We start from the raw sequence: 15,984 nt of genomic DNA on the forward strand, positions 1-15,984 counted from the left end.
CTGATTTGGTGAGTCATGTTATTACTGTTGACAATAATGTTGTCCTGTGTTCTATTCCTTAAGAAGTTGAGATTTTCCTTGCTATCTTTGATCTTGGCCTTAATAAAAGTCCTGGTCCTAATGGTATGACTGGCTTGTTTTACAAAACTTATTGGCAGATTGTTAAATGTAGTGTTGTGGCTTTGGTTCAGTCATTTTTTGGGGGTGGGTTTATGCTTAAGGAGTTCAATCACACCAATATTGCTCTTATTCCGAAGTTAGAGAATCCATCTAGGGTGAACCATTTTCGACCTATTAGTCTCACCAATTTCAATTTACAAAGATTATCTCTAAAATCTTATCCAATAGTTTAAGCCTCTGTTGCATAAAATTGTTTTCCCATGCAGTCTGCCTTTCTCAAAGGTAGATCCATTCAAGACAATTCTATCATGACTCATGAGCTTTTTCATACTATGAAGTATAAGAGAGGTAGGGGAGGTTTAATGGCTTTGAAGTTGGATATGAAGAAGGCTTTTGACTCTATGGAGTAGTCATTTCTTCTTAAAACCATTGATTTATTGGGTTTTCATCCTTCTTGGATTAATTGGATTGGTCAGTGTATTACTACTTCCTCCTTCTCTATTCTTTTGGATGGATCTCCGTTTGGTAACTTTAAGCCTACTCGAGGTATTAGACAAGGAAATCCCCTATCTCATTTTCTGTTCATTTTAGGCTCGGAAATTCTTTCTAGGTTGATTTTGAGGGATGAGGCTTTGGGTTCTCTTCAAGGTATTAAGGTGGCTCCCCTAAGTCCTCCTATTTCTCATCTTCTTTTTGCAGATGATGTTATGATTTTTACTCGGTCTAAGGTTCAAGATGCTAATGCTGTTCTCAACTATCTCTCTACTTACTCTAAGTGGTTTGGTCATCGCATTAATTTGTCTAAGTTGGCTGTTTTCTTCACTAAAAATTGCAGTGCTAATGCCATCTCAGAGGTAAATGGGATTCTCAATCTCCCTCTTATTCCTGTTAGGGCTAAATACCTTGGTATTCCTCTTTTCTTGTCTCATAATAATAGAGATGCTTTTATGGACATAAAAGATAGGATATACTCCAAGATTATTAGTTGGAAAGCCAAGCTTTTATCGCAAGCTGCGCGTACTACCTTGCTGAAATCTGTGGCTAATGCGATCCCTACTTACTTGATGTCTCTTTTCTTAATTCCTAAGTCTGTTTGCTCAGAAATTACTGCTATTATGAGGAAATTCTGGTGGGGTTTTCCTCGAGATAAGAAACATTCTCTAGCTTTTCTCTCTTGGGATACTATTTGCCAACCTAAAGCTTTGGGTGGTCTCGGGATTCGTCCTTTGAAGTTTCTCAATCACTCTTTATTAGCAAGGTTGGGATGAAAACTTATTATTAATGATCTTGCTCCTTGGGTTGTTGTTCTCAAAAGTAAGCACCTTAAGGATAATGTTTCTTTTTTGGAAACTTCTTCTTCCTCCACTTCCTCTTGGTTTTGGAAGGGTTTGCTTAATAATAGAGAGGTTGTCAAGAAAGGAGCTTGTATTTCTATTTCTAATTGTGCTCATGTGGATGTGTGGAGTTCTCCTTGGATTCCTTTGTTGCCTGATTTTAGGCCTAGACCTAATGTGAACTTGCCTGATATTCCTGAATTTTGTGTTGCAGATCTTATTATTTCTGTGGTAGAGTTTGGAATAAGTTGCTGTTGCAGGATCTCTTTGACCCTTTCATGGTTGAGTGCATTCTCATCATTCATTTACCTTTCTCAAGGAATTTTGATAAGTGGTTTTAGGCTCCTGCTTCTTCAGGTATCTTTACGGTTAAATCAACATTTACTGTTGCTTGTTCTACTTTGGGTCGGTCTCTTATTTTCCTACTGAAGTTTGGCACAAGCTTTGGGACTTAAAGATTCAAGTAAGGTTAAAGCATCTATTATAGAAGATAGCTTGGAATATGCTTCCTTCCCGGGCTAATATTGGGTGTTTTGTAGTTTCTATTGTAGATAGAGCTTGGCAATGTCCTTTTTGTAAAGGCCCCTTAGAAACATTAAGTCATATTTTTATTGAATGTGATTTCGTTGTTTTCCTTTGGAATTCCTCTCCTTGGTCAAACTGTTATGCAGGTTTTTCTAACAGGCCCATTTCTGATTGGGTGTTGGCTATTCTTTTTCCTTGTGAAAAACTGGTCATTCCTTTACATGGTGCTAGAAGATTCCAGTTATTTGCTTCCATTACCATGGATCTTATTTGGTTTTCCAGAAATAGGTTGATTCATGACGCTGTTATTCCTTCTCCTTCTAAGGTTCTACATCAGATTTTGTTCACCTTGGATAAGCACATTCTGGCTTGGAATGATAGGTCTTCTCATTCCCTTTGGTTTCCTCCTTTACTTGGCTCTTTTAAAGGGAATTTTGATGTTGCTATTAGGGGATCCTTTTCTGTTGTAGCTGCCACCATTTTTGATTCTTCTGGCTCTATTATTTTGGCTGCAACCCAGCACCTTTATTCCTATGATGTTCTTCTAGGTGAAGTAATTGTAGCTCTTCTTGCTACCCAATTAGCAGCTTCTTTGGGCCATGTTGATTTTACTCTAGAGGGAGACTCCCTGTAGGTAACCTTAGCTATTAATAGTCTTTCTTCTTTCTTCTTGGTGTTTTTGTAATATTGTATCAGACATTAGTGTTTTTCTTTTTTCCTTTCAAAGCTGGAAGGCTCTGAAGGTGTCTTGTATTGCCAACTTTAGGGCACATGCTTTAGGTAAATGGGCCGCTACCAATCATATTTTTGGTAGCATTCCCAAGGGTTCTCCCATTCTCTCTTCCATTCGGATCCAGAGTGGTAAGGACCTGCCTTGTAACCTCTTTCCTCATTTATCTAGAAAAAAAAAAATAATAATAATAACTCAACACTTCGCTCATACATGGTACCAATACATTTTAATCCAACCTATAGGTCGCCTTTTTTGACTCAACCACAAAGTCGCAACCCATTTAATTTCATACTTATCAAGTTGCGTCCAATCACATACTTGACGTGGGGGAAGACTCTATACCACTGTGCTACTCCATGCCACTACAATATGTCAATGCTCTAGACACAAGTACTGATGGATAAGTATTGATTTACTAATGCGCCAAAGAACCAATTTTATTTCTTTTGACCAGAGGAATTCGCAAAGCTTGGATAAGATGTTCTTAATAGAAGAGATCAGAATTTGGAAGACTTCCGTTCATATACTGTTTAATCAAAACGAATCCATGTTGACTATAAAGCAACTGCTAGAGCCTGTCCAATGTTTCTTAGATAAGAGATACATATTAGGTTATAAGATGTGTTGGTATCATTCTCTCGCACATTTCTTACGCATATTTTTTGCAAATTGAATTTGTAAAACCTACATATAGTCTCATAAATTCAATAGTAAATTTACACATTTCTTCTACATAGATTCAAAGATAAATTTCTCTTAAGCTTATTCAAGGAGGATCGTAGAGAAGCTTAGAGAAAAAAAAAAAAAAAAAAAAAAAAAGTGGGAGGGGAAGAGGGTTTCGACTATTACTTCCCTCTAAAAGAAAAGAGGCACAAAGTAAACTCACCCTTCTAATTGCACTTGGGGGAGAGGGTGATTCCAATGTTCCTCCAAGGGCCATCCGATCAGGGTAAATGGAAAAATTGGAAAAATCCGTGAATAAATTGAGAAACCTCGTGAAAAGAGAAGCAACCCAGAAGACCCTGAATTCTATGATGCATTTCTTGTAAGGAATTAGAGGAATATGACAAAGTTCCAGAAATTTATGGACTTACAGAATCTGTGACATGCATATTTTTTCAACTATAAGAGAACCAGGGCAACTTCAGGACTGGCTCACCATAAATGGGTTGAGCATCTTGATCAATTGTAACTCACATTTTTAGGAACTTTCAAAGAGTTCTCTTTTTGTGATATAAACTCAGTTCTTAAACAGAGAAGCAAGTTATTCCAAATATGCGGACAGATCATAAACCCAAGACAAAAAGGATTATGTTATTGAACCAATTGCCAACGGATCACATGAACCACAATGATCAAATAAAAGCATACCATGGCAACAAATTGAAAGCACCGACTCCCAGATATTTGAACACTATGAAAGATTTTTTCCTGACTGGAAATGGCAAAGTTGCTTCTCTCAGGACACGCCAAATTGATTTTTAGGCTATCGAGAAGTGAGAAACCAGATGGCATGAACCATAAGGTTTCCCAAAGCAAAACTCTTGAACCAGGAGCTTCTTCTGTCACTCTTTCAATATGTACAAGCAGCTATAGCTCTTCATAGTCTTGCTAACTTGCACAGATAACCTGCCATGCTCTTTTTGCATCCAATTAAAGTTCCAAATTTGACTTTCGGATTGATTTCTTCCTCTTTCTTGATTGGTGGTGATGATTCACCCTCCCATCTCTCTTGCCCCGTTGGACCTGCTGTTTCCCTTTATTTGTACTGCCTCGGACTGGTTCCTGTAAGAGCTTCTTAAGCTTTGGATCTTCCAAAAATCCGTTTGCTCTCATCTCAGCATAGAATTCCCTGGCCTTGATCAACCAGCCACATGTTGCAAGCCCTTGTACCAACACCGAGTAATGCGTGGAACTCGGCACTACTTCATACTGCTTCATTTCCATGAAAATCTTCAATGCATTCTCAGGTTGCTCTAGTTTGAAGAACTTTCCAAGAAGTATAAGAAAGGTATCCTCAGTAGGACCTAAACCAACTTTCCTCATTCGGTTGAGAACTTCAAATGTTCCCTCAAAACCTGCACCCTCAAGAAATGCATGGTAGGTCTCCATGGTAGGGCTGAGATTCTCGTCCATCATGGTGGTCAATATATTTACTGCCTCCTCTAACCTTTTCGCTTCACACAGAGGGCGTATCATTGAGTTGTAAGTTGCAGAATCCGGTTGCAAACCCAATCCTTTCATTTTGTCCAGGATATTGAGAGCTTCCTTAAAGCAATTCTCACAAGTTAGTACATATATTAAAGAATTGTAAACTTCAAGGCCTGGGACCCAACTCCTTTTTTTCATTTCATCATATAGTCGAAGTGAGTCAAAGAGATTCCCAACCTTTGAGAAACAGGAAATCATGTGGGTATAAGAAGTTGCGTCTGGTGTAATACAGCATCTCGACATTTCTCTCCAAACTCTCTTTGCTTCAAATACATCGAGAGATATATTACACCACCCATTGAGAATAATGTTAAAACCCTCAGTCTCCAGTGGGAATAACTTCTTCTTTGCAAACATAAATTCTTCAGCCTCTTCAATGTTTCCATTTCTACAGAGAGCATTCAGAACAGTGTGGAATGCTTCCTGATCAGGGGTCAGTCTGAATGTCTCCATGATGTGGAACATCCGAATAACCTTGCATGGATCATTTGCACATGCATATCTGATCATCACCCAATGGGAACACAGAAAGAACAATAACTTGGATTAATATTTGTGAGTATGAGGTAGGGAAAGCATAATATTTAAACAGTTCTCTCATCCATAATATCTAATTATTGTTCATCCTCAAACCTTAAAATAAGAACTTCAAAAAGAGAAGCTTCAACAAATTCAAGGATAATTAATTCATGAAATTTTACGTGTTTTCAAAACGAAAGAGAAACATAGAATCAAGTCATAAACCTTTGTGAGATAAAGATTTAGATAAAAGCACTTTTTAATCATTCTATTCTTTTTATTATAATGGATTTAGACAAAATTGAAATAGAAATGTAGAACAAAACTTTTCCAAGGGAGACACAAGATTTGCATAGTTCGGCCGTAAGCCTACATCCACAAGTTTTTGCGACAAGGAAAAGGTTTAACGATCAACGATTTCAAGCCACTTTGTGTATATTTAAAGGCTACAGCAACTAAAAATAACAATTTCATATCCATGTTGTTTCAACTTTTTACAACCTAAAGGAAACTCAACTTACAAATATAAATTCAGCTACCATCTAATTAAGTAGAAACAGGAATAATTCAAAATAGGGCATGATTCAGGTTAAATTTCATGAAAAGAATTGATGCACACCACTTGTACAATAATTCCTTGAGACCACTCCTAAAGATCTCACGTGGCTTTGATAATTGCCCAATGCATACGGGACAGAGAGAACTGCTCGTGCCGGGATATTAGTTGGGACGAAGCTTTGGACAACCTCTTCATAAAACAAAGTAATTGTTAGGGAGAGAATCACCTAGAGAGTCACCAAGAGTACATTAATATAAATATTTGGACATTATTCTAACCCAAAAACCTGAGCTAATGGGTTTGGGTCTACTTAGGTATATTAATTACTCTTTTTCCTTATAATTCCTCAATGTGGGACACAACAACACTTGCAACAAACCTCCCCTTCACTTGTGAATTTCTTCCACATTGACCCAACTCTCCCTCACGTGTGAGTCCTTTACACAAGAGTGTCACACGTACTCCAAAGAGCCACCACACTATTTTATCGGAGCCAAACCAAATGCGTCAAACCAAGACACTCGTATCAGCAACAGAAGCTAACCATAGCTCTAATACCAGTTGTTAGGAAGAGAATCACCTAGGGAGTTCATTAATATACATATTTCTAGCCCAAAAGCCTAAGCTAATGGGCTTGGGTCCACTTAGGTATATTAACTATTCTTTTTCTATATATTTTTTCAAAGTGGGACACAATAACACTGGCAAGGGCACTCGCAATAGTAATAATAATAAAACTAATAAGCCAAGAAGGAGTTTGAGCAATTGCAATTTACTAGGACCAGGGCCAAAGGCGGGAGAGATACAGGAAATGAATAAGAGGAAATTAGTTTCCTAATTTTTAAAATTTCAAAGCAACTTGTGTCGATCCACCGAAGCCAGAGTTTAGACAACCATCTAGAATACCATTTTTAAGCTTTAAATGGTAGAAAATTGAAGTAAATATCTCAAACCTTAGTTCTATATATAACTACATACACAGATGATACACTGTTAACTATAGAAATCAATATAGCTATTTCATAAACATGCTTATTTCGATCTAAGACAATACACAGCCAAACTTCAAACAAAGATTGTGAAAGAAGAGCACAACCTCACCTGTCAATCATAATAAGCATTGCCTGCCGAGTATCCATTTTAGACCGGTGCATATGCATGTCCCGAATCAAACACCATGCAGTATTAAACTTTCTATGATTGCCTAAAACACAAATCATCAAATTGCACGCTTTTTCATCACTGCAGCTCCATCTCTCTCCCCATTTAAAAGCCAAAAAAGCCAGTCTCCACTCTTCCCTGGTTTCCCAAATCGCCGAGTAGACCATTTCTGTATCCGCTTCGATGCCTGAGTCGTCAAGAAAGGCCATGGCCTCTGCCTCTGAGGGACACTGGGAGGCTCCTCTGAGCAATTCGAGGAATCGGAGAAGACCCAGGTTGTGCGGGTCATGGGTGGTTTGGAATTTGTAATTGTGGAAGTCAAATGGGTATCCGGGGTTTCGAGGTAAGAAGGGTTGGAGGGTTGAGAACCGGTGCGTGAGCGTCTGTGGAGAGGGTACGAAACATGTTCGATGAAATGTGTAAGAGAGGCAATTGAGGAATGGGTGTTGTGAAGAAGAAGAAGAGGGTGAGAGAGTTATAGGGCGGAGTATGAAGAGAGCTTGGAGGAGGTGCGGATGTGTTCGTTGAAGCCTCCTTGCAAGTGAGGGAAGAAGTGCCATGAGTCACCAAACGTAGTGTGCCATTTTGATATGCAATAAATAAATCAATGATTTGTAAACAAAATTAATTAATAATAATCAGGGTTGTAACTAAGACAAGACAAAATTAATTAATAATAATTTGCCTCAATTTTGTGTAAAAATGCACTATTTGCATGATTAAAAAAAAAAGCCAACGCATTTGTTATGGTAGGGGAGGCTGTGCATCCCGAATTATGGGGCCGCCCTCATCGACAAAGAGGGTGGCGCCACCTCCTTGTTCCACTGATTTTTTTTTTTTTTTTTGGTTCTAAAGTACCTCCATGGGCCCATGGCGTAGCGCAATGTCAATTTTGTAATTTGATATCTCCAAAGTGGGGAATAACCGCCTCGGTTTCAAAAAAGTATCGCGAATGGTACCTGTCTTTAATGAAAAAGTTCAGTTGATACTTCTGTCTAGATTTCGTTCATTTTTAATGGCAGTCCATGTTATCTTTTTTTATCTTTTTAATTAATTAATTTTTTAAAAAAAATAATAATTGTTTTTACTGCTTTCTTAGGAATATTTTAAGGAGATTTGTTCTTAAAAACGCACATTAGGTTGATTTTCGTCAAAGAATACGAACTCAAAAGTAACGGATGATCAACATTGAAAATTTTAAAAACCTTAACGAGGTACATTTTTCACTCAGTAGTAGTTTCTTTGGAATGCGAATTCAAACTAGGCATTCTGGGACTGCCTTGTTGGAACGAGCTTCTATCGTAGTTGCGATGAGGCATTCTGGGATAATTGCTTGGCAGTTGGCAAGCAGGTTTGGTTTCTGGAGTAAAAGTGAGAATATCTGCTCAAAGGAATAAGTAAATTTTCCCCTTAAAATCTCTCTTAAGGTAAAAGAAATTGACACATGTAATGGACACAGACTGCTATGCAATTTGCAACGATCAATGGAGTACTCATAATACAATAAATCCAATAGTCCTGTCAACATATGCCTCTGAATTACTTCAAATGGTTTACTGTCCAAGTATAGGATAATAGTATCACCAACCGTACCAATATACATTTGATCAAAAGGAGGTTCCGTTTTAGCCACAAATTTTCAAAATAATTTATACTTAATATATATTTGACTAATTCCTAACAATTGAGTCTAAATTAAAACAAAAGAATCGCAATAAAATAGAGCCAGTCTTTGTATCTATTTGGATTTCATCTAGAGTACACAAAGGTGAAACAACAATAAAGATTTTTTCCTCTGTACTTGCTGGTTGTAGATCCCTCATGAATTTATAGTGGCATTAGCCTTCTGTACTTGAAGAACCACACAAATGCACTAAATATGATGAACCCGATAATTCCTGTGACTATAAGGACCCACTTGAAGGCATCAGGGTAATCGAATAATGGTATTGAAAAATTCATGCCAAAGATCCCTGCTACCACCCCAAAGATCGCTACAACAAATGTTGCCGTTGTGAGTAGTAGCTCAAATTGGATCAGCTGGTTCCGAACATTATCCTGCAACCACATATTTTTCCTATCAAATTCCAACATTCAATGCTTTGGTTTTTTTTTTTTTTTTTTAGTTTTAATAAAATTCAAAGACGCCACTAGAGATTACACTTGGAACATTTACTGTTTTATCTGGCCTATCGAAAGAATCACGCTTTTTTTCTTACTCTTTTTGGATTGGGGGTTGTGGGAGAGGGGGTGAAAAAGAGAGAGACAATAGTAAGGAATCACGTTAATATTGACTTGAAAACATAAAATCTTCCAAAGAAGCCATTTGCACATCCCACCCTAGTTGTTAGTATTAAAGGATGTCATTGGGCTTCAAGACTTGGGCAATGGCTTCATCATAAATTAGCAAGGTCTAGCGCAAACTTGTGTTTTCTTCTGTGCATCATTATTGAAAAGTGCAACCCTAGTTGACGTGAAGCTGAATGTCGTTAGGATATTTCATGATGCTCTGTCTATTTACATTGACTCGTTAAATTTTAGAACATACTTCTTCATCAAGAAAGGGAACAAAATAATTAATTAAAAAAAGCTTATCAAAAAAAAAATTAATTAAAAAATAAAAATAAAAAAACATACCAGCTGAATGTTGATGAAATCTTCTGTGTCATCAATGTACTCCTTCAACTGAAACAAGGTACGAAAATGATTTTAAGTCTCTTCATCCTACTCAAGGAAAGATGAAAAATGATTAAAACTTAATCCGTGCTATAAATACCGATGTCAACTTGTTTAGGGTGCTATCAATGACAACAAAATATGCTTCCAACAACATCTCAAGCTCTTCTATACTTTCTGTGGCACTTTCAGAACTCCTCATACTCTCATGTCGGCTCCTTGCAATGCTCAAGCTTTTCTCAAGTCTCCGGGCTTCTGGGGGTGAAGAAACAGGAGAAACAGGAGCAGAAACAGATGCACCTTCAGTTGATCTGTATGCTACCAAAGACTGATCACCAAAAACGGATGTTTCCATCCTCCTTTTCTTCTCAGTAAGATACATTTCAGCCATATCTCCATCATCATCCATGAGCTGCTCTATTTCATCCCTAACCTAATAGATGCAACTCAAAAAGGAGAGCAAAGGAGAGGGGGGGGGAGGGGGGAATGAAAAAGATGGCTACCATTTGCTTGCATAATATAGGAAGCAGTTAACACAGGAAAGATTAGGGCTGTCAGTAGGTAGGGTCAGGATTGATTTGATGCTAACCAATCTTGATCAGGTTGTACTCAAATCAATCTGATCAGGATCGATTTGATGCTAATCAATCTTGATCAAGATTGATCAGATTGATTGTCTGATACTGTTTTGAACTCAAGTATGACTTTTAACAATATTTAAATGTAATTTTACTGTTTTCTTTTTTTCTTTCGTTAAATACAACCGATTTTTGGTACTTCTTAACATTTGATTGTAATCGGATTGAATTTGAACTAGGATAGATTTGATCCAATTACGATCTGAATCTGAATAAAACACCAAGTATTAATTATTAAATATATATATATATATACACACACACACACACGAATATAACAAACCATATTTTAATATGTAATTTTGCTTAAAAATCGGTTGTATTCAACAAGAAGAAAAAAAAACAGTAAAATTACATTTATAAAAGTCATACTTGAGTACAAAACAGTATCAGACAAATTTACATAGATATTGTTAAAGTCATACTCAAATTATACATGCATATTTATACTTTTATTCTGATTTTTGAGTTTGATTGCATCTTTTTATAAATATGTGATTTGGGTTCAAACTCTAGTATATAATCAGACCTTTACTGGGAAGCCAGATCTGTACCTAACCCATTGACAGCCCTAGTGAAGATATAGTACCTTCTGAACTCTCCGAGTCAATGCGACAAGCCTGCTTTTCAATCGACGCACGCGTTCCAAATTAAGTGTACTGATCTTTGATGTCAGTTCATCTAGTAACGGATACGCTTCAATTTCCAATTCTGCTGCCTTTGGAAAATTCCAAATATTAAATGTTACTAACTTGCTCAAATAATCAATGTTAAGCCAGTGAGTACATGATGAAACAAGCTATGAGACCTTCCTGTTAACAAATAGCACACGCAGCCCCAGAAGATAAATGGATAGGATTCTTCATATATGAGCTTTATATCTTTTTACCCTTAATTAAGCTTTGTTTGTGTGTGTGTGTGTGTGTGCATGAGAGAGAGAGAGAGAGAGAGAGGTAAAACTTTAATCACCTAATGAGCCATCAGGATTTCAACCCATGTTTCTTTTCTTTTTTTCCCTGACAGACCAAAACACCTGTGGACTTATGGTTGCCTCTGATGGAAGGAACTACTTGTGCTTCTAACAGACAGAATAAGATATCAAAAATTCCTTCCGAAGAAGTAGGAGAAAGCCATGTTTCAAAGTCTAATCTTTTCAGACCTAACTCTTATTTGCATAAGGATATGGTAGCTCTCAACTCCCTCAGGCTTCACAAAATAAATCCTATAAGAACTCCATATCTCCTACTAACAGTCCAGCCGTCTCATAATGAGATCACCAATGCTTTGTTTCCATTCACACTAAAAGGCCCAGGTCCATCCTTAGTATGTGGGCAGAATTTTGTTTCCCAACATCACCCAAATATGGGCAAAGTTTAAGAAAGGAATAAGCACCAATCTCAGCACATTTATCAGAAAACCCTTTGTAATTCTCATGCCTATATGGCAATGCTTTAAAACAAAATCAAGGGAAAAAGAGAAAAGATACTGGTTTATATCTTAAATTTTATCTGCTGATTTATGAATAATTCCTCAAGTATTAAACCCTAGCGACAATACGCCATATTTCAGCTCAGGTTTTTAGTACTATGACTGTAAAAGGATCAGAGGCCTATCTATTATAAGTAATTCCTGCAGAACTCATCATCCATAACTTTTTAGATCTTCACATAAAGGTTCATTGAAAACTTCTGGTCCAGTATGACAATATGCAAATCAGAACATAAACGAAATTTGACATCAAGTAATTGCATAATCACGCAAATGGCACATCAAATATTCACCTCCTCAATGTTCAAGCCAATCTATAAAAATGTCACGTGTAAGAAAATAACTTTTGGACAAAGTTTTCTTCCAAACTAGGTTGAAGGAACTTCCTTCAACCCAATCTATAAAAATGTCATGAGTCCATTTTGCATGTGAAAAGCACATGCTTTTTAAATAGGAAGGACATAGTTGGAAGAAATTTTATTAAAAAAGCATGAGTCGCTTCCAACTTTGTCCTTGCCATTTAAAAAACATGTGTTTCTCACATGCAAAATGGACACATGTCATTTTTATAGATTAGGTTAGAACTTCCTCCAACCCAATTTAGAGGAAATCTTTGTCCATAAATTTTTGCACCCTAGACAAGTATCATCTGTCAGACTATCACCAAGACGAGTACACTCAAGATTGCAGAAGTTCTAATGGATGAATCGGTTTGAAGAATACTCCATGTATCAGTAAAAATCCTTCATGTACAACTGGTATTGCCGAAAACCACGGTTCATCTTTCTTTAACAAATGTAATTGTCTCAACAAAATATTGATAGATACTATAGTTGTAGTCAAGCATGAAAGGCTTGGGGCATAAAGAAGAAACATAGACACATATGGATAAAAGCCCCAGGCTGTTGAGTGTGCATAAAGTGCTTTTTAAGCATGAAAAGCTCTTTCCACCCATTTCTGACAGTTTGGCTGCAATTGATTGAGAGCTCTTAGAATCCCTGAAAAGCTTTAAAAGTCTATTCCACAAAAGCATTAGACCTGTTCATGGACCGGCAATCCACCCGGCCAACCCAACCCTGGACTCATTTAAGAAGGCTTGGCTCATTTTTACACCCAATTGCCGGCCCAGGTATGATAGATGTAAGATTCTTTTTCCTACGAAGGAAAAGTCCATTTTTAAGCACGCACTAAATGAAAGTTAAGGCCCAATTAATTTTTCTGGCCATGCTTGGGCAGGATACCTAAAACCACAGTTTGGCCAGGCCTGACAACAAACCTTGATCCTTTGAGATATGAACAAATTTATTGACAAAATGAAATCTATGATTACATCTATTGTATTTGACTTGCTCAAGTGTTTATATAAACATAAGGAAAAGAAAAATATAAAACTTACTAATGAAGGACTTGGATTCCTCAAGAGTCTTTCATCTCTAAGGAGTGTAGTAGTGGAGCATTCCGCCATTATGTATCCCACATCAACCATAGGTATCAAGAGAGGAACCATTCCCCTATTTAAAAGCCAATTTGCCTCACTAATCTTAAGCTAAACAAGTGAGCCTAGATGAAGTCTGGCAATTTTTAGTCTAAAAAAAATAACTAGAAAATTAACATTTTGGGTTTAGTTAAAGTTGGGGATGGAAATTTTGTTGGGCTTATGGACGAGCTTGGGCTTTCTTTTTCTATGAGCTGGGCTTGAGCTTGGAAAGTAGGATCAACCTTCGGTCCATGCAAGGGTGGGCTCAGGCTTCTACAGTTTTGTTTAAATAGTTGATTGAAGCCTGGCCCAGCCCATGAACAGGTCTATCAAGGATACAGAATTGGCTAAACATTTTCATGAAAAGAAGTCTTTTAGTCACATTAGTAAGCACTCATCTTGGCCAAAAGTGTAAACACATCATTCAAACAAATGCAATAACGAAAGAGGGAGAGAGTAATGACAGACAAGTACATTGTACAATCTAGTCTTGCTCTTGTACGCACCTGAGAGTCGAGAAATGTACAAGCAGCTTCCAGAGCAACTTCCAGTGCCCTAAACTCGAAAGGCAAATAGTCCGGTGATGGGCTCCCAAACCCATTGTCAAAATTTCTACTTCCCCTCCTTCGGTACAAGTCAGCAGCATCTGACTGCCAGACCTCACTCACACCATTTGCCGTCAACCGCCGTTGTAGCTCCACCACATATTGCAATACATAACTATCTAGGGAATTTAAGAGCAGAACCTCATCTGCTGTGATAATGCATCGAATCTGCTCCAAATTTACAACAATAGCCTTCTCCCTACCAAGGATTGTTGAGGGGTAAACAAATAGGGGATCAAGCAGGCGTAGATCACGGGCCGGAAGATCACAACGCCTCATCATAGTGAATTTGTCAACCTCAATGACTTGGGAATTCCCAGATGCATCAACACGAATCCAAGATCGAAGGCCTTGGCCCCGTTTCTTGAGCCCCAAAAAATCCATACCCTGGAAAGGTTGCCGCCCAGAGGTTGAAGATCGATAAGATGTATCTCTAAGGTTTACAGCTGACTGAGGTTTTGGAGGAAGCAGGCGTTCTTTAAGATCCGCCATTAACAATGAGCTTCAAGTGCAGCAGCTCGCAAAACAGCTGACAAAATAAATGCACCAATTATTTACTAGTATGGTTGCCGCTACAATTTGAGAATATAAGATTAAAAATCTACTCAATTATCTCAACTAAGCGTTACCCACATTAGATATTGATGGCACTCATTCACTAAAAGCTTCTTTTTGAGGTTTTCATATACTTAACATATTTTGATCATGCAATGGATTATCTAACTTAATAAGTTGTAAGGTTTTATCCGGGTAGTCAAAACTCAAAACTTCAAAAAGACTATTCCCACAACTTGGACTAGCAGATATGGCACCACTGGCACTGAGCATTGTCAAACATATCTAAACTCAGCATTCCTACATCCATAAAAGAGAAGAGAAATTTATCAAACTGGGTGAAGACCATCTCATTGAACTTTGAATAGCAAATATAAATACAAAAGTCCCAAAAAACGAAAAAAAAAATAATTAATTAATTAATAAGATAAAAATGACAAGAGCAAAACACAGTCAAACAAATCTTTCCCTTCGAATGCACAAGACAAATATTTCGTTAATTCCCCGTTTGATAGCTTGTTTAATCCCAAAATGTTCAAAAATTGAGACCAATAGAGCCAAAAACAACACGAAAAATCATATTCAAGCATAATACTAAAAAAAAAAAAAAAACAAGAATCATACTGGGTCTCTGATTTTTCAAAATCTACACCTACCTGTACGCGTGCCAAAAAATAAAAGCCTGCAGCGAAGAATTAAGGGGTTCTTCCTTCCCGGATGGAGGGTCTGGTGTCTCAGCTGAATCGCCGCCTTCGTTCGTAGCGATTGGCTTTGCAAAAATCCGAAGCCCTAGACCATGCTAAGAATTTTGTGGAGGTAGTAAGGAAGAGGAAGCAAGAGAATCTGGGACTAAAATAATATATGCGTCATCATTTGTGACTAAATCTTTCTTATTTACAACTACAAGAAGAAGCAACAGGTTTCTTCTGCCACTTCAATTACGGACGGGTGCTTGCGCTTCATTCCTTCGGCTTTGGTTTCGGACTTTGTAGTGACCCGAGTACCCTTACGGATCCTCAACTACAGTATAAAGATTTAGGGTTAAATACCCTATTGGTACCTGAATTTTACGTGATTTTAAATTTAGTACCTCAGTTTTGTTTTGTATCATAGGTGGTACCTGAATTAAGGGTAAAAACCAATTTGATACCTCTGTTAGATTTTCCGTCTGAATTTTAACGTCTCGCCACGTGTCAACTGCTGAGGTTGACACGTGGCACTACATAAAAAAAAATTAAAAATCAAAAATTGAAATCTTTAAAAAATGATAAAAAAATAATAAAATTTTAAAAAATAAAATTAAAAAAAGAAAAAAGAAGAGGGGTGGCTGAGCCACCCCCCTTGGCCACCATGGGGGTGGCCGGCCACCCCCATTTTGGCCAA

General features: G+C 37.4%; 2 protein-coding genes across 2 annotated transcripts; both read right to left on the minus strand.

The window, feature by feature from the left end:
* Positions 1 to 4,003: 4,003 nt before the first annotated feature.
* Positions 4,004 to 7,739, minus strand: LOC133862203 (pentatricopeptide repeat-containing protein At1g80880, mitochondrial). Its single transcript, XM_062297967.1, has 2 exons — positions 7,103 to 7,739; positions 4,004 to 5,425 (listed from the first exon to the last, which is right to left on the minus strand). Exons 1-2 carry the CDS (start codon positions 7,720 to 7,722, stop codon positions 4,366 to 4,368), a joined length of 1,680 nt encoding a protein of 559 aa, XP_062153951.1. The 5' UTR covers positions 7,723 to 7,739; the 3' UTR covers positions 4,004 to 4,365.
* Positions 7,740 to 8,675: 936 nt separating this feature from the next.
* Positions 8,676 to 15,560, minus strand: LOC133863678 (magnesium transporter MRS2-1). Its single transcript, XM_062299722.1, has 6 exons — positions 15,258 to 15,560; positions 13,948 to 14,575; positions 11,066 to 11,194; positions 9,939 to 10,271; positions 9,800 to 9,847; positions 8,676 to 9,220 (listed from the first exon to the last, which is right to left on the minus strand). Exons 2-6 carry the CDS (start codon positions 14,536 to 14,538, stop codon positions 8,990 to 8,992), a joined length of 1,332 nt encoding a protein of 443 aa, XP_062155706.1. The 5' UTR covers positions 14,539 to 14,575; positions 15,258 to 15,560; the 3' UTR covers positions 8,676 to 8,989.
* Between the last annotated feature and the right edge of the window lie 424 nt (positions 15,561 to 15,984).

This window comes from Alnus glutinosa, chromosome 3 (assembly GCF_958979055.1).
Source record: "Alnus glutinosa chromosome 3, dhAlnGlut1.1, whole genome shotgun sequence".
NCBI classification, from domain to species: domain Eukaryota; kingdom Viridiplantae; phylum Streptophyta; class Magnoliopsida; order Fagales; family Betulaceae; genus Alnus; species Alnus glutinosa.

Bases quoted from the DNA above. Each gene is read 5' to 3' on its own strand.
- LOC133862203 (XM_062297967.1), bottom strand. From the start codon at position 7,722: ATGGCACTTCTTCCCTCACTTGCAAGGAGGCTTCAACGAACACATCCG. The intron at 5,426-7,102 runs GTGAGGTTGTGC...GGTGATGATCAG, and splicing joins ATGCTTATTATGATTGACAG to ATATGCATGTGCAAATGATC.
- LOC133863678 (XM_062299722.1), bottom strand. From the start codon at position 14,538: ATGGCGGATCTTAAAGAACGCCTGCTTCCTCCAAAACCTCAGTCAGCT. The intron at 11,195-13,947 runs GTGCGTACAAGA...AATTTTCCAAAG, and splicing joins GTACATTTCTCGACTCTCAG to GCAGCAGAATTGGAAATTGA. The intron at 9,848-9,938 runs GTATTTATAGCA...ACCTTGTTTCAG, and splicing joins CCCTAAACAAGTTGACATCG to TTGAAGGAGTACATTGATGA.